The sequence below is a fragment of the Colius striatus genome, chromosome 1 (genome assembly GCF_028858725.1).
Source record: "Colius striatus isolate bColStr4 chromosome 1, bColStr4.1.hap1, whole genome shotgun sequence".
Classification (NCBI taxonomy): Eukaryota; Metazoa; Chordata; class Aves; order Coliiformes; family Coliidae; genus Colius; species Colius striatus.
In genome coordinates, this window is record NC_084759.1 from 122,155,470 (window position 1) to 122,174,404 (window position 18,935).

The 18,935-nt window shown below is 47.3% G+C and overlaps 1 protein-coding gene across 1 annotated transcript; it reads right to left on the reverse strand.

Annotated features, from left to right (window-relative positions):
• Positions 1–1,326: 1,326 nt before the first annotated feature.
• Positions 1,327–18,933, reverse strand: LRRC58 (leucine rich repeat containing 58). The gene is made up of 4 exons (XM_062005373.1): positions 18,418–18,933; positions 8,546–8,674; positions 7,020–7,297; positions 1,327–5,589 (listed from the first exon to the last, which is right to left on the reverse strand). The coding sequence occupies exons 1-4, from the start codon at positions 18,921–18,923 to the stop codon at positions 5,381–5,383; spliced, it is 1,122 nt and encodes a 373-aa protein (XP_061861357.1). The 5' UTR covers positions 18,924–18,933; the 3' UTR covers positions 1,327–5,380.
• Positions 18,934–18,935: the final 2 nt, after the last annotated feature.

The following is an 18,935-nucleotide window of genomic DNA, read 5'->3' on the forward strand; positions in this document are numbered from 1 at the left end:
AGAGGTTCTGAAGAAATACAAGGAAGAATTTCTTCACTGCGAGAGTGATGGGGCACTGGAACAGGCTGCCCAGATGGGTTGTTGAGTCTCCTTCTCTTCAGACATTCAAAACCAACTTGGAAGAGTCCCTGTGTGACCCACTCTAGGTGGTCCTGCTCTGGCAGGGGCGTTGGACTAGATCATCTTTCGAAGTCCCTTCCAACCCTTGAGATTCCGTGAACTAATGTCAGGAAGATGTTGGACACTTGGAGAGGGTTCTGCACTGGGAGGAGATTACAGCACCAGAGGCACAGAGATTGCAGACTCTTATCCTTGGAGGTTTCCAAGGCTCAGCTAGACAAACCCACAGTGACCTGGAGCTAGTGCTGACAATATTCCTGCTTAAATGAAGTGGTTGGACCAGAGACCATCAGAGGTTTCTTTGAACCAGCACTAGAACCATAGTTTTGTTTCTGAATACCAGAATATCAGAAAGGTATTAAGAAGGCACAAAAAAGGGAATCCATAAATTAGTTAGAAGGAAGAATATTCTCAGCCAAGTTATTACAGGCAAGGTCATTGCACTCCTCAGTGGTTTATGTTACTTGAAATGGGGCTGCTGCGTAATTTGAGAGGTTTTTTGTTCCACGTGAAGTTCAACCATCTCTGAAATAGTTCCTGCTGAAGTTAATGTCAAGTAATTCTTGTTTCCCACTGACCCATTTTCCAATACATGACATTTCTGCACTGACAACTGGTAACTGCACGGCAGGATCCAAAACATTTTGGCAACAGATCACAAAAACTCTTCAGGATGTAGGAGGAAACATGGGATTACACAAGGAATGGGAACACATCAGCCAGTTAACACGATCAGAAAAGTTAACATTTAAAAAGTTATTTCCAGGTTTCAGGGTTAGCCTATTAAAGAGGGACAACCCAAGAAGTTTAGAACTGCTGTTTCACATTGTTGGGAGACTCCTCCACGACACAGACTCCATGTCTCTGTGTATATTTCTCTTGCCTGTGAGTTAACTTTAAACTGCGGAGCACGCTTCTGCAACACTATACTAGAAGTAAACCAGGCTCTAGTGTGTGACACATCCTGATCTGTCACCAGTGGGTTTCAAAAGCCAAGAGTTTCAGCCGTCCCTTTGGAACTCTCACCTACCTTTGGTTTTACAAAGAGCAGGTCAAATCTTACCTGTTCCCCAACCATGTATAACCCTGGTTTTAAATATTACCAGTCTGCAAAAGCACTGCCTACAGTCACACCAGAATCGAGAGGCCGGCAAATAACAGACAGACAACTGTAGAAATAACATTTTTGGTTTAGTATTTGCAATTTGTTTTACAGCTCATAATGAAATACTGTTAAGATATATTCTACATTCATATGCTTCTAGCAAAATACACTTTTAAAAACATAAGGCACTTCAAGACTTACTGAAACAAATGCTCCTGATAAAAACCCAACCAGAGGGCTGGATGAGAACCCTTTCTACCCTCACTGTTCAGGCTAGTAATAAAAGATCAATCCTCTAGTCAGCCAGGCAAATGAAATAATCAATAGAAAGGTTTCCAAGATAGACTTACTGCTGTATTAGTGTGCATTCTGAAGCAGTCTATTTGAAGTATCTTCAGCTGGGGAGGGAGGGCACGGCATGAATAAGATGCATGAAAATAGTTCTTTGGACCGGGTAACAAAGACACATTGCAGGGATTAAGTTTCATTACTTTCATTGGATTAAATTCCTTCCATTCATTATCGCCAACAAGAGCAAAGAACAAAAAGGAGCTGGTTCTCCCCTCCCTCCCCCCTACTCCCATTGTAATTCAACACAAGATTTCAAAGACTTAAAATGACCAGGACAGAAGCCCGTGAAAAACTGCATCTGGCCACTTCAGAGTATGTTTCAATATTCATTACTGACTTCCTCGAGTCTCACCTCTTATTAAAGAAACATAAAAGGATTGGCAACTGTGTAGGTTGCTTCCAGTCAAATTGATATTTTGCTTCCTTTAAAACACGACCCCACTGTTCACATCAAGTACCTGCATTCAGAAACGCACCAGCAGCTCCCCTTGGCCAAGAGACGGCGGGGCAGAGGATAAATGCAGGCAGGGCCCCAGGCCCCGCGGGGAAGAGGGAATGAGCAACTTTGCTTCAAACACTTGTGTCTTGGCATAAGAACAGTTTCAAAAGCTGGACGTGCTGGGCTGCTGTAGCAACAAGAGGACCGATAGCAAAACACTGACTGAAGACTTCACTCGGAGATGCATCTGGAAGAGCTGAAATCCACTCTTTAAAACGGACAAAGAGACAAGCTACAATGCTTGGCAAAGGCACCGTCTGCTTCTCAGGGTCCCTGAGAAAGGGACACTAGGAACCATCCAACAGTGTATCTTCAAGTTTTGTCTTGCCTATTTTACAGCCCAATGCATTTTCCAGTCTTTGGGGGCTAAAAATTGCTGGAAAAAAACCTTGACTCCTGGGGGCTGAGGACATGAGGCACTAGAGTACAAATCTGCAGCCCCGGCCCTCTCAAATCCCACCTCCAAGGTAAAAAAACAAATCACAACCAGCCCACCGTTTCTTCTGCTTACAAGTCTTAGATTGTTTTAAGTTCTGACTTACTTGAATTGCACTTTAAAGCCCAGCAGCAAGAAGAAAAATTGGTAGCTATATTCAGGACTGTATGTATTTATATTTTTAAGAGATGATTAATCAAGGCTAAAAAATGCATAGAGATATTAACTGCAGAAGCTGTCGAGTCTTGACCCAGCTACAGCTAAAGAGCTGTGAAAAAACAAATTAGCCTACTAGAACTGGGGCAGATATGGGATGCCTGTTCAGTCAGGGAGGAAAGTGCAGATAGGGATCAAGCTAAATTAGAATCATCCACCGCTGGTCTTTGTCACACGCAGAGGTGCTGCTACTGTGCAATCGGGCACCGTGGGGAAATCTGACTTGGTGAAGAGAAAACGCGCATGGCTTCAAGACAGCTGCTGCTCAAGAGAGGAAAGGAAGGCGGCACCTCATGGCCCTGAGCTTGAAAGATCTCAAGATCTCAACTTGTGTGATTCACTTTCACTGGCAGAAGAGCCAAGCTCTTGACCATTCAAGTTTCTCGCTGCTGTTGTACCAGCAGCTCATTTTAAATTGAGGCTCTGCAATCAGCTTACTGCCCTCCAGCATTGCTATGACCACGTTCACTCGAGACGGGAAGAAGCGCCCGAAAGAGGAGGTGAAGTTTAACTAACAGCATACAATGGCTTTCTCTCAAAAATCTGTAGGTTCTTCCTCCCAGGCAAACCTCACAGCATTTGCACATGTACCTAATAGTGTCTTGAAAACAAACAGTCACTTGGAAAGGCACATAGCGCATCCAATTTAGTTCCTTGTGGATTCATCCGTGCATGTGGGGAATCTTCAGACTACATCACAGTGATTAGTAATGGATGGGGTGCTATTCTACAGCCAGGTAATTTATTTCAAATTCCAGTTCTCTCCCAAGGAAACCGGGAAAATGAGTAGTGCTGTCAAAAGAAATGCAAGGCAAGAAGTTCAACCTGCATACCAAGACAGACCAGAACGTACAAAGTTTCACAGATCTTGTTCTTCAGGGTCACATGAAAGGAAAAAATGTAGTCTGTTAGGAAAAAAAACCCCTCCAAACCCACGAAAAAAAACAACCACTAAAGCTTGTTACAAAGAGTAGAATTATCAAAGTGCTTTAATTATATATAAAGTGTCAAATGTAATTAAATGGGACCATTAACAGAGAGCCACCCATAAGATATGCAAATAGGTACAGGGGTTCTCTGAATGCAGGAGAGCAGCACAGGCTCACAGGCTTTTCACTTTCTTTTTTAAGGCCAAAGTGGGTTAAGAAAAGTTCTTCTTGTTCATTTAGCTTCCTAACGTAATGTATCTGCTCTGCTTGTGAATTCGAAGGCACAGCTGGATTTGCTCTGTCTGATGCTGCATCACAAGGACTGTCTGCCATGAAATATAAAGGGGAAGCTCTCACTGAGCAAAACAAGCAACGGTCCCATGAAGCAGATTTATAGACACCTCTCAATCCATAGTATTAATTTTATAAGGTACTTCTCGATGATTACAAATTCTGAGCTATCTCCTGCAGCTTTCCTTTAAACAGAATTTTGGATAACCGAAGGTGTTATTTGGACAATCCAACATATCGCCAAAGCTACTACAACAAGAGCAAGTGAAAACAAACAAATAAATAAGGAAGAGCTTTCCAAACTCCCTCGTGCAAGATGCCTTTTAGCCTCCCTACTGGCTTTTCCTCTCAAATTATTAATCAGAAAAGAGCCCATCCTTCATGGCACTTCTCTCAGTACTTGGCAATTCATTAAGCTGCTGCCTACTTTAAGCAGGTGACCTTAAAGACAAAAGGTAACTCTACCAAGCACAGGAGAGAGCGGTGCAGCAGGGGAACATGGGTGTTTAGAAACAAGAAATGACAATCAAGATCCTTCCTGCAATTCACAGGTATAAAAGCAGATTTGGTCCAGTAAGCGGAGACTCAAAAACATGACACAGAGCATCGCATCTGGTCCCTTGCACGGGTGTGTATGGTCACAAGTCTGAACTAATACTAAGTTTCAGTAGAGCAGCTCGTCTGTTTTCTGAAGGCACCATAAAGATAGTAACACTCCAGGTGTGATGGGAAAAGGCAGAGGGAGGAAAAAATAACAAATACAGTTAGGAGGAAGCACTAAGAGCAGCTTCCTATTACAAGTGAGAAAAAAGGTGGCTCAGTTCTATGATGGCTGTAGCATCAGTAACAGCACAGAGACCCTACACCTGTAGGCAAAGGAAGAGTAACCAGACTTTGGAAGAATCTACTCCTGAAAAAAACAAACCTGACTCCCATTTTTAGTTGATGGGTGTAAAAACTGTGACTGAGATCAAGGGAGGCAGCAAAGAATCATGCTACATAAAACATTGGGGTCCACACATCACTCACGTGGCATCATTAGCCTGTTTCTGATTCACTACAGTGTTAAAAGACCTGGACAGTCTCCTTTGCTCTGTAGGACAACTGAAATACAAAAAGGTGTCACATATTAAAACCCTTCTCAATCTGCCAGTGAGAACAACTCCCCCTCTGGGGCCCGTAGGAGGCACGAGGAGGGTTATGCCCCAGACAGGAGATGTTCCTAACAACCCCAGGCACCCTACAGGCAGCATGCGACTGAGTGAGTTCTCCTAAGTAGCACTGCGCCAAGCAAGTCTAGGCTTGCTAAGATGTTCTGCCCCTTATGGGGACTTGAGGACAGTTTCTCATAAGCCCTTTGGGCCAGAGGCTCTTCCGTTATTGCTTTTTGAGTGCGTTTTCCTGCCCGTCCTTCCCCTCCGGCTCCCTCCCCGTTATCCCAGGAGGACTTTCTGCATCCTGCGCGCCGCGACGCTGGCTTCGTCCTCAGAGTCAGACTCGCTCTGGGACGTGGAGCTCTGGGAGGCAGAGCTGCAGGGAGAGGAGCACTCTGGGGAGCACAGGTAGTGCATCAGTGGGAGGCGGTACTTCCCACAGAAGTCAACAAACTTGATCTGTCTGACGCAGCTGTCGAAGTAGACACCTGTGAGGGCAGAGGGAACAATGTCAACTCGAGATCCCGTCGACAGAAACACGTAAACTCTGTGAGGCTGCTACAGTGGTGGCTGCTGTACGTGCCTTAAACTGGGATTTAACTGACACTGGGAGTACAACAAGAACTACTGGGGTTAATGGAAATTCATTTCCCAGTGAAAAACAAAAACGGAATAACCAACCCCCTCCCTGTAAAACTGTATCCAACAGCTGATTCAGAACGACATGCTCTACTTCGGCTACTTCCAAAGGGTTTGTCCGTTTCTTCTGACCCTTAGGCAGAAACCTCAGGCTGGGAATTTGCAAACTTCTCAAACACCAAATTAATTCGTCCTTTCTGTTTCCCAACTTGTAAAACCTCTTCCACTAGCTACTAGAAATGCGCTCCCAAACAGACGTTCGTAGCTCCACTCTTCTTCTGCTCGAGCGAAGTCGCCACGCTGGGTTTGGATGCCGCTTTCCATGGCAACCCTGTTGCTGCAACACACAATTACGCTCTCTTCCTGTCACAGCAAGGGATTTTAGACACTGGCATTTTCAGAAGTTTCCAGTGGTGTTTTAAACCCTAGCTGGTCTGGAGTGAGCTTTTCTCCTGCAGTGCAAGAACAACGCTGCAGTACTGTGCTAATTCATAGGGAAAACTGAAAAAAAGGGCACGACCAATCCACTGTGCCCAAGCTGTGCAGAACTCTAAAAAAGGAAACGTTTCTTTCCCTTCCAACACAAAGTTACAGCCCTTCTGTCTTTGCTTACAGAGCATGCTTTGATATTGTCCCGTAAGGAGATAACAGCCTGCATTATAACTGCAGGGTAGATAATAATTAATGATTTATTATTTAGTTTTCATTTATCTTCTAAAGGCTAAACGCACAGATCATTTACTCTAGATAAAGATGAAGCATTAAGCCAAACTAAGGCCAGGCATTCCAGGTTTTTCTATGAAGTCCACCCCCCTTCCAGGAACTACACTCCAGCAGTCCCAAGCAAGGGCTAAACAAGTTGCTTTTGGTGGCTGCCAAGCACTACAGTCTTTCTCCTCTTTTTTCCATCCAGGAAAGCAGCCTGAGTGCTTGCAAAAGTTCTTCCGTCCGTTACTTGGTCCAAGTTATTTTACAGCAGACAGGTCAGAAGCTCCAGACCACAAAAGCACTGCAGAATGCTGGGATAAGCTGCAAGGACTCTGACAGAAACAGTGTCCAACATTCCTATGCAAATAGATTCAAGCAGCGCTACAACTCCAAACATCATTCTTAAATGAACAAGGTTCCTTACAGACAACCTTGCAGGCAGGGGGGGGGTCTGGAGCCAACAAAATAACCTGACAGCTAACCTGACTGACCCACCAAAGCCATGGCAAGCCAGAGGGAAAGCAAACCCATCGCACAGCAGCAGGAAGCAGAGCAGTGAAGGTGAACTTACCCCCGCATTTAGGATTGGGACAGTTGCTGGCCAGGCTCAGATACCGGACAAGATTCTCCGGGAGGTCGCTGGGCGCGTAGGGAACGTTGCGAGTTTTAATGGTGCGTCCCGCCAGCTCCTGAAGGCTCGGGGGGTTGTAAGTCAGGTCACGGACAAACCGAACCACCAGCGGGTTCCCTCGCAAGCTCAGCTCTTCCAGGTGGACCAGGTTAAGGATCTCTCGAGGCAGGTAAGTCAGCAGGTTATTGTGCAGGCTAAGGGAACGCAGGGAATGCAGCCTGAGGATGGAGAAGGAAACCCAGTCAAGATGTGGAAGCAAAATCATTCCACAACTTTATTACACAGACGTGATTCCTCTCTCCTACCAATTTCTCTTTTTTTGGCTTTTTCTTCCTTTTACAGCACAAATTCATGCTAAAAGAGCTGCTGTTAGCCCAGCACACACAATGCTCTAGAAAACTTGGCTCAGCTCTGGAATGCCTGTTAAAGAAGCAGTCTTCAACATGCTGCTGTTTCCCTCACTATTCTCCCCCAAAACACATCCCAAAAGAGGTAGCACAGATCAAAAAATATACCACTCAAGTGCTTTCAGGGGAGATAATGTTTCCTTGTACCCAGTGCATGCATGAAAAACTGTTCCATGCAATATTCTGAGTAAGTCACCTGCTCTCACTCATGCATTAAAGATGATTGCTGGTAGGCAGCCCACTCTGGAAAACCCCATGTTCTCACAGCTTGCAGCTGCAGCACCTTGTGCTGAGATACTGCCAGATCTCAAAAGCTAAGCAAGGTCAAGCCAGGCTAGCATCAGCACAGGTGACATGCAGTTTTTTTTGGCTTCTGGAGGTGTTCTCCTCTCTCAGGAAGCACAAAGTAATGCTCCAGAACAGTGTTAGAGATGCTCTCAAACCAGTACAATTGGATGCTGTACGTCAAGAACAATCCCACTACAAGTTCCAACTCTGAAAACCATGTCATCATTCAACTGTTTTAGGGGTTACAGCTATACACTCAATTTTTCACTTCCCATCTTAGGCTACCTGTACAGAGTTTGCAGCGTTTTTTCCCCCCATTATCCAACAGATAAAGCAGCAACTTATTCTCTAGAGCCGTGCTGTAGGATTTAACAAGCACTAAATCGTTCTGAGATCCTACAGTAGGAAATGCCAAGGGAATACAAAAGCATACACAAAAGGGCTTTGGGTGAAAGACAAAAGAGATCAAGTGTTCATCACTAATAAGAAGGTAGCAAGGCAATTCTACCTTTTCTGAGTTGCCCAGGTCCTTCTCAGGGCTCCCTGTACAAATCTATTAATTCACCTTACAGTTCGTACTTGGGTGACATTTTTCCTTTCCATTTTCTTTTCCATTTACCTTTGACTGAGATTTCTATATGATATACTCATGGTTTGCCTGCAGTGCACCACAACAGCCTAGGTCCTCCCAGGTGCTTTGATCCACACATGCAGAAGAAAAAGTTCAAAGAGTCAATTAGAGCTGGTGGCTGATGACAGTTAAATACTCACTGTGCCAGCTGAGGTGGAATGCTCTGGATCTTGTTGTCACACAGAACTAGATAACTTAGAGAAGGCAGGTTTGCTAGTTCAGGTGGAATTGAAGTAATGAAATTTCCTCCAAGGTACAGAAACTCTAAACTGAAAAAGAGAAAACACTGTGTTGTTTCATTAAGGTAATTTACAGTTTTGATTAATACTAGGTCTTCTCATCTCCCTGTGTTTCTTAAAGAAAACTTACAGATGACTATGTATCGGAGAAGTTGCTGGGGAAAGAAAAAAACAGACGAGTTGTACATCAAAATTACAACAGAGCTGCTGTTTCACAACAGATGATGTTGAGATTTACCTCCAGCCTCCTGCAGCCACCGCTACTAGGCACCAGACAACTATTCATTCCTACACCAATCCCTCCTGCTCCTCTTTCCAAGGACGAGCAGCCTGTGCACACAAGGTCTGCAGCACTGCTGCAGCTCCTGCTGCAGCCAGCGGGAGCTCTCAGTTTCAGCAAGCTCCAAGCAAGAGACACCAGCGGCTCTCCCTGAAAATCCTGGCCCTGCGCAACTGCTAGTAGCTCTTTACGGTACCATTTGACTCCTCGGTGACTAACTGCAACCTTTCAGCAGAAGTCAGAGGCAGCCAGTCCTGTTTTGACACAGTCCACGTACCGACACCACACGGCTGCAACAGTACGGAGTGTACCTGAGCCATGCAAGTACATGCACGCAGTTTCTCAGATTTCAGCACGCTGAAGTCACGGGGCCCAAAGCTACCGAAAGCATTAGCTGGGATTAACTGCAGCTGGGCCTAAATAAAATAAATCAATCAATAAATCATTTGCATGTCCTGTGAGAGCTCGGTGGATTTGAGACAGGAATGAGAGAGGCACTAGATCCCTTCTGCCAGGTGGAGTAGACAGTTTTTGCCGTGCATCCCTGGCCTTCCAGGAAGAAAATTTGGCCGGCGCTTGTCTTCAACATAAAAGCTTCAGGTCCCTATTTTACAGACTCAAACAGTTTTTCTCTCCTGCTCTCAGATGTTGTCTGGAAGAAGAGCAAAGGCAGGTTCAGTTTGGGTACTTCTGTCTGGGAAGAGACACCGTTGCTAATCACAGTGCAGACATCCCTTTTTCCCATGCCTGAAAAAGGTGGATCCCACGGTCCTGTCTGCATGTGCTGGTTCAAGAGCTACAATACATACTCAGGGTAGTTGCTCAGCTGCAGTGTACATTGGCCCCCTCTGATCCATCACATATTCCCTGCAGGTCAGGGAAAGAGAAGCCATCCAGGCTTCACCAATTTTTCTTTAAGAACAGCTTACAGCCTCCTTGGAATAGGAGACACCTTCCTCTCACCCCAACAACTGCGAAAGGCTATGGATACAACTGGGTAAGAAGAGAAACAAGTCCAAACCACCCACGAGATGTGGCGGTTGACCCAGAGAAGGTCTGAACCCTGCAACTGTGTCACAGCACGTGAGGAGCACCAGAGAAGCTCCTCCCTGAGCCTTCCCTTGGGATGGAGCAGAAAAAAGGTAGAAAGCAACTATTTCATTTGGTTCTCTCTTGCAAGAAACTTGAACCGCAAAGACCTAACAACAGCATATGCTTTTGTTTTGCTTTTATGGGCTACTGGGGCCACTAACACAGCACAAAGGTCCATCTGCCCAACACCGAAGAACAGAACAGACGTCTGCAACACACCAGGAGATGCTCACGGAGCTTAACTTCCCCTGGAATCACTTACCCTTATGGAGTATGTCTGAAGCAAGCCAAATAACTGAAATTTGCAAAGTGGACACAAAATTCAGCCTTAAACTGAACCTGACTACATGAAAGGATGTAACTATACTTGCTTCAGCCCAGAGATCAAGTGGGACTACACTTTCTGAGGTTATTCTGAACACACAAGAAAGTACACAGGAAAAAAAACCCACCAGCAAAGCCCCATTGCTCCAAAGTAGCCTCTCTTCTACACAGACAACCTGTGGGTGAGGAGTTGGGGTATGAGGCAGGTTGCTGTGCAGAGACTGCATCAAAGAGAGATTATTTTAAATTAAATTTTGATCCCCTAACAAAGCCTGGGGTTTTAACCAAGATTCCTCCTTCGACCTCCATCGTTTCCCAAGGTGGATTTAGGCTGCTTGGCTCTCGCTTGGGACTTAATTGCTGACCCTACAATTCCTAGGCGTATTTTAATGCCATTCCAATGCTGGAACCCACACCAAAAACTGTTGGCCAAGGGAATTCTAGAAATGTGGATTTTTAGACTTTGTTTAAACAAAGTTTAGATGTGTGCAAGTTTCCCCTTCAGAGGAAAAGTAAATAATTAACTCTTTGTCCTCTGTGTTTGAAGACAACGATGCCCATAAAGCCACACTGCACAAAACTATATACAAACAGGGAAGGAGAAGGGGGGGCTCAAAATAGATGGTAAAAAATGTCTTTGATATTAATTTCCAGGAGTGAACTGAGTAAGCTTCAAGAGCAGGTTGCTGCACAAAGTAAGTGTTGAAAAACACTGCCTATAAACTACTTACAGCTTTCCAATCCATTCTTTGCAAAGTCTGGGTAGTGAGAACATTCAGTTTGTACTAGCTAGGATATGAAGCCTCAACATCAGACTATACAAACTGTCTCAAACTCAAAATCCATCATGTAAGTTAACTCTTTCAGTGGCAGCAAAGGGCTTCTTAAAAATTGTTTTCTTTTTACCTGTCTTCTGAATCACTTTGTTGAAATCAGTAGACTAACAACTCACTGAGCCCACTCTAGTAGAGCAAATTGAGAATTTCCAACATAGGGTATGAACTAGGTGGTAAATTTATTTCAAAAAAAAGCACAGGGAATAGGTTTTGAAACTATAAAGAAACCTATTTTCAATAGAGCAAAGATATCCTTATAGCTTCCACTGAAACACTGCTCAGTAGGTGAAAGAAATCTGTAACTCCCGTCACTCAAAACACGATTTGCTAGAAAGAAGGTTCTTGCCTATTTTTGGCAAAGCTAAACAGAGAAATGAGCAACAGTCATTTCTGCATCAAAGTGTCAACAAATGTTTGAGCAAAGCTCATCATGACACAGGCAAGGACTTTCCAGAGACACGACCCTTTCGCAATGAGTGCTGACCACATCACCAGAGTCATAATTCACTCCCAGCTCATCCACTCCCAGACTGATTTTCATACCGTACTAGCCCAGGCAATGCTGGCTCTCCAGCTGTCAAACTCAGGAGGCAGTATGCTGCTTGGGAAGATGAGCAAAAGCACTGCTGAGGCCTGCCTTACTCACAAAAGAGCCTGCAACAAGGGAACCCACAACATTTACCAATAGGTTTTCACAGGAGGACCAAAGCAGAGATGGGATTGATCTTAGTGAATACTTCTAACCAACCTTTCACACCAAGACTCAGTTTCTCTGACAATCATTAATCTGCATAGTTATTTGCACCAGCCAGCTAAAGTCTCAGGAATCACTGTTTACACAGGGTGAGGGCTGCAACTCTTTTGTGCTCTCAAAAGTCAGTCCAGGAACTCAGAAAAGCCAGAAAGCAACCAGCCTTAAAGGAATATAAGCTCAGTTCCTATCTTTGAAGCTAGAATAAATGATGTACTTCCAACCTGCCATGCAGGCTCTGGATGAACGAGTTTCAAGATGGGACAAACACTAATAAAATTTGTCTCACAGAATGGTAGGGGTTGGAAGGGACCTCTAAAGATCATCTAGTCCAACTGCCCTGCTAAAGCAGGTCCATCTAGATCAGGTCACACAGGAACATGTCCAGGAGGCTTTGAAAACTTCCAGAGAAGACTCCACACCCTCCCTGGGCAGCCTGGGCCAGGGCTCTCTCACCCGAACAGGGAAGAAGTTTTTCCTTAAGGAGGACTTTTTGTGTTCCAGCTTGTGCCCATTACCCCTAGTCCTGTCACTGGACACTACAGAAAAAAGTGTTGCCCCATCCCCTTGACATACACCTTTCAAACACTTGTAAGTATTAACGAGGTCTCCCCTCAGTCTTCTCCAGGCTGAAGAGCCCCAGTTCCCGCAGCCTTTCCTCATAAGGAAGATGTTCCAGTCCCCTCATCATCTTGGTGGCCCTGCACTGGACTCTCTCCAGCACTTCCCTGTCCCTCTTGAGCTGAGGAGCCCAGAACTGGACACAGTATTCCACATGAGGCCTCACCAGGGCAGAGTAGAGGGGGAGCAGAACCTCCCTTGATCTGCTGGCCACACTCTTCTTGATGCATCCCAGGATGCCATTGGCCTTCTTGGCCACGAGGGCACATTGCTGGCTCATGGTTAGTTTATTGTCAACCAGGACTCCCAGGTCTCTCTCTGCAGAGCTGCTCTCCAGCAGGTCAATCCCCGGCCTGTACTAGTACATGGAGTTGCTCCTCTTGAGGTGCAGGACTCTGCACTTGTCCTTGTTGAACCTCATGAGGTTCCTCTCTGCCCAACTCTAAACCAGTCAAGAACCTGTTGAATGGCAGCACAGTCTTCTGGTGAATCTCAACAAAAACTGGACAAAAAACCCCAAACCCACTTGACAGAGTGACTAATGGGGTTGACACCTTCTCTCCTGCTTTTTAGCAATGTTTACAAATTGGCTAATAGAAAGCCAGAGTCCTTTTCAGCCTGATACCCAGCAGGTCCCTCGCTCAGCACAGCCAGTACTAATTGCTGCCAAGCAGCTGCTGGCAGGCCAGGCCCATCACATGTCACTCCTCCCTAGCAGGGGATTTCACACCACCCTGCTGTAAGGTGGCTGTGGAAAGCCTTTCATATTTGGGAAAGGAGCAGGGAAATGCTCATATAACTATGAACGGATTCAGATGGTGGCAGCGAAGTTTTACAGTTTTACGTGCCAAGAGGCTGCACACTCCCACTTCAGTATGCCCCGGAGGTCTCCAGGTTATAATACAGCACAAAACAAATCAAAAAGCCCCAAAAGGGTAAGTGAGAAGAGCCCACCCTGAGAACTGAAGGTGTTTTTGATACCCTATCAATGCCCAGGACACTTTGAGTCAATGTTTCAAGGGGAAAACATCTTTTGGCACAGAAGACACACCAATTTCCCCAGCAGGCGCTTCTTTGGATAAAATGTAACACCTGACATCAAACAGCTGTGTCTAAATAGGTAATCTAAAAAGAAACAATGGAGCCTCAAATAGCTCCAGGTCTTTTTTAAGATAAAACTTTTCAGCGAGAAATTTCCAGGACAGTTTTGAAGCTCAGGCAAGGGAGGAATTTAAAAGCAGCCCACAATACACTCCTGTTAACCCTGTTCTACGATTTGCTAATTCCTGAGAGAACTGCACAGCCTTTGCTGACAGGCAAATTTGAGATCAAACGGTCGTCTGAAAACCATTTGCAAAACGTTTGAAGAGGGGAAGAAAAAGGGAGGCAGCAAGCAGATTTCCTAATGCTGTATCTTTATCAAAGCTTCACTTGCTGCTGTTCCCACACTGCAACAGCCATTCTTAAGTGCATGCTTGTCTAACACGCTTAATACTACCCACAAATAAAGGCAAATACTCTGGTTTTCATTGCATCTAAGCCTTTACACACAACTTGGATGAATCCTGTTAGGCGTTTGAGGCCTTTGATCCCAGCCCTTGCACAACTGGGCTTCACACGAGCTCTTTCCGCCTGCTCCCGGCGCTTCGCTGAGCGCGAGAGCGTTCGCCAGGAGAATGAGACTAAACTCGGAATTCACACCACGAGATTCAAGGAACCAACTCTATTTCCTTAAGCTCTTGAGACTTTTTCTCCCCCTTCACGGGACGCTTGAGACATGTTTCCCCAGACATTTGCACCAATGGGGACAATCCAAGCACCCTTCAGCCAAAAGCCACGGATCGACTGTGAAAAACACAGCTGCATTTTACCAGACTTGATGAACACATTCTGAGTCCACAACGGGCACGAGTAGACGACCACACTTCTAGCTCACCAGCTTGAGCATTGTGCTGCCCCTCAGCACATCCCCAACTGGATTACCAGAGGAAGGAGACACACAGCCTGTACAGCAGCGGGATGCCTGTGCAGACCACAGCTCAGGAGCTGTGAATAGAGTCTCTCTCTCAGACAGACTGACCAAAATGCCTCACACTGAAAGCTACAGAAAAGATAACAATTATGTCTACCTATGCTAAGCTAATCTTTTATCTGGCAACAAAGAAGAAAGCAATGCAAAGAGGGCTGATCTCACCCATCTGGTGTGTTTTCTGCTCTAAATTCACAGCAGCAGCCAATGCCACAAATCAGGTCTTGTGGTGTACTGATGCTGACAGCTGAGAGTAACTAGGGGTGCTGGGCATACAGGAGCTGGCACAGCTCCAACATGACTAAAAAAAGCCTTCAGCAGGGCCTACACATTCACCTTTCTCCGTAAAGCCAGAGGCTGCTGCTGCAGGCCACCACAGACACTTAGAGTGGAATTAGGAGGAAAGAGCATTGCATTTCCCCTAACTTGAAGCAAAAGCTATTCAGTCCTTCATGATCAGCATCATCCTGCTGCCATCACCACAGCAATCATGATCATCCACTTATGAAGGATATGAAGGAAATATCAAGCATCAGGATGTCTATAGGCAGTCCTCCTACAACAGCCTAGGAGGCAACTGAGAACCAGGTGAAATGTACTCACTTTCCACACAGGATCTTGAGCCACACACAAAGATCTGTGTGGACAAGGATGGGGCAGATGACTGAAGCCAGAAGGAGTAAGACAAGCAGCAGGACTGACTCTGGTTCTTACCGCTGCTCATTAACTTGCCAAATCACCACAAATACGCTAGGGAAAAGTTTTTGCACAAAAAGCTTGCTGCAAAGTCACGGATTTACTATCTTCATGTGAGTAACAACACACTGCACACGTTTCTCATTCCAGCGCCTTTGTGTTTACAGTTGCCAGCATGTTCTTCTCCCTGGACAGATCAGACCCATCACCTTTCTCTTCTTTCAACTTTACCACAGATTCCTTACCTGCTACTCCTTCAAAAACCATCAGGAATGTTGTTGAGTGCAGAGGAAAGACACGAGGCTTAGTTATCTAGAATGCTGGTTTTGGTGGGTTTTTAAATCTCATCAGAGCTCGGACATTCCCTAGAAACACAACAAATATTTCTAGATCTCTGCAACTCTGCTCTATAATCAGTGACGAGAGCAAATGGGAAGCTGCCAGGGTCACGGGAAGAAGAGAACTGCTGGCCTTAGGAAATTTAGTACCAGCAGGAGGAACACATGCCTAGTCAAACTGCTGCCTGCATTCCTCTGTGGTCTCTGAGACCACGAGACATGAGAAGCATTTCTTTTATGGGAAGCTGCATATGGAAGAAAGGCTCAAAGTCTTGGCTTGCCAGCAACAGAGATGGACACTTGCAGCTTGACTGTGAAGTTAACGGAAGCCTCAACACCTACACCAGGTCCTACCTCCCAGCCCCCAGTTCAAGAAACAGACATGTGTTGCCCTACCACAACAGCTGGCTCTGCTCTGGCCTTGCTCAGGCTCCTTTTACTCACTGCAACACCACGCAGACTCATGCTGCAGACACTTCTCTTGTTGGCAGGCAGGAGGAGGGCCTGGCAGTAGTTTCTCTCCAGTACATATTTACTATCTTTTTTGAAGGCTGTCAGGTCATCAACTTATCTGGCTCCCAACGAGTAGATTCAGGATTCCCTCTAGAGGAATCTTAGATGAGAAAGTATTGTTTTCTTCCAGCCCTGCCAAGCAAGCATTCTGCTGCCTTTTGTTGCTTAAGCAGTCTCAGATACAGGAGAGTCACTGGTGGCATCGTGGCAAAGAAGCTGACGAGGCTCCTGGTGGAGCACAGATTTGCTATCTGGAGTTAAAGTTCCATTATATTACGGTGACAGGTTAGCAGAAGTTCAACAGGTTAGGAGTGATTGCACAGGCAACAGACACAAGCTGGGTCTAGTCTGGTTTTACCACCTGACACATCACTTTGTGACGATAATCAGACGGTTCAATAGCCTTGTCCGTGTTTGCCCTCTCAGAATTGTCATTCTAGGGTTCAAGCACGACCAGCCCAAGAAAAGCTGCAGGACGGGACAAATGGGGGCCCTGCCTCAGAGCAGGCCAGAGGAACAGAGCAGAGTAACCACGTGGCAGTAGTTCAACAGTGGTGCAGCACAGAGCAGAGCACACAACCCCTTGGGGCACCACACGCAGCCTGGTACCATACTGGGGTCAGCAGCATAAAAAAAACAGGGCTGAGGTTTGTTTTCTTGTGGGGAAAAAAAAAAAAGAAGAAAAGAAGAAGAAGAAAAAAAAGAGGCAGAAACCACAACCACACATGAGAGCATGTAAGCAGCAGCAGGGAGCCTCTGCCTCAAGAGGCGGCCGCAATGGTCAGATCCCAACCACATCCTGCATGCTACCAGCTGGCATGCTACAGAGGCATTGTGGATCATCTCCCACACACAGCTCCTCTCCTCCCTTGGCCTCTTTTCCCATGAAGCTGGGCCTCGCTTCCTTTGTTATCCCTGAAGCAACTGCTCCTGAACAGAAAGAAATTGCTCCTTCTCTTCATGACAGCCCCAACCCTGAGCTCATCCTGATTCTGCCAGGAAGGACGTGGCCATTCTCTAGCACTCACAATACCCCATAGCATCTCTCACAATTAGCTTAACCCAGAATTGCTCCAGATCCTCAACAGGTGCAATGCTGTGCCATCTGGGCAAAAGCCACATACCCAACTGTGTTCCAGTGGACAAAACCATTTCCCACTAGCACTTAAGAAGCTCTGCTACCTCCAACCTAGGGCCGTGGGAGATGGCACCCCACATACACCATCCTGTGCCTCCTCTGGATGCAGCTCTGCTGAGCCATCTGAATGAATCCAGCGACTTAGGGTCAAGGAAGCTGGAATTTATGTGGGAGATGTCGCCTCTACTAAGTCTGCTGACAAAAAGCTGGAGTGAATAAAGTTCCAAAGTCTTAGCACAGGGCCATAGAGGGGCTAGTGTGAGGCTTCAGAAACCAGCAGAACACACCAAGGTGCCAGCGTACAACAGGCCTCTGGCTTGCCCAAGAAAATGGCAGGCTTCAGATGCACCCATCCCAAGTCAATGCAGGCAGTCAATACCCAGTCCTGCCTCGGATCTGTTCCCACCCCACCAATGTTCCTGTCATGATTCAGCCATAGATTTCTATGTCATCAGCCTGAGGTGGTTTGATTCAGCCCCAGAGGCAGCCGCACCTCTGCACCAGAGCACAGCCTGGGGCTCTACGCTTCACAAGATCTCTCAGATCTACATGAGTTGGATGGGTGGAAAGAAACTCAACAAAACCCCAACCACGCCAGCAAGAGCCCTGATGAGACTGGAGCTGTATCAGCAGAAAGGCCCTATTGTCTGTGTAAGGCACAACTGGATCTTTATTCTCCTGTGCAGCCCATCCTGCGCCTGTGACCTGCCTGAGACCGGGGCTGTTATTTTGCCCTCGCCTAGAGAGGGCTGCGTTAAAGCAGCCTTCTCCAGGTCAGCACTCCTACCAACCACGCTGTCATTAGGAGAGTCTTCCCTGCAACACGGCTACCTGAGGACTAGGAAGTCCTGAAAGAAGTGTCCACTTGGCGAGCACAGAAGGCGCACGGTCTGCCTGATGGATGGCTTGAGTTTTGGTAACTCAACCTGACGAAGGCGAAGAGACACTTTAGCAGCAGCACTGCTTAAAAGACATCTGAGGGCGGACAGAACCGACTCCCCAAGCGGGAGCGAGTCAGGAGGCCTGCTGCCGGCGGGAAAATCCGGTTGGGTTTGCCTTGCAGCCGCCGGGGCTTCTCCTGCGCCCCCGGGCAAAGGCCCGGCCCCTGCCCCAGGCGGCGGGGGGAGCCCCTCCCGCCCGTCACCCTGCCCTCACCTGCGGAGCTCCTGGATGTCGGGCGGGATGCCGTGGAGGCGGTTACCGCCGAGGCTGAGGCTCTGCAGCCCGCGGAGCCCCAGCAGCGCGGGCGGCACCTCGGCAAAGCGGTTCCCGCTGAGGTTGAGGACGCGGAGGGAGCGGCCGAGCGGGGCCTGCCCAAGCCCCTTGGGCAGCGAGCCGGGCCCGCCCAGCCGGTTGTTCTTGGCCAGGAGCGTGTGGAGGCGCGGCAGGGCCAGCAGCTCCTCGCCCAGCTCCGCCAGCCCCGTCCCGCTCACGTCCAGCACCTCCAACGCCGGGAACCACTGCGACAGCCCGGCGGGCAGCGGGCCCGACAGCCGCCGCGGCGACAGCACCAGCCGCCGCGCCTCCGCGCTGCGCCGCGCCGCCAGCTCCGCCGCCAGCTCCGACTCCCCCGCCTCGTCCTCGCCCTCCGCCACCGCCGCCGGGCCGCGCCGTGACGGCTCCGGCTCCATCTCGGCGGCCTCGCCGCCCGCCGCCGCCATCCCGCTCGCGCC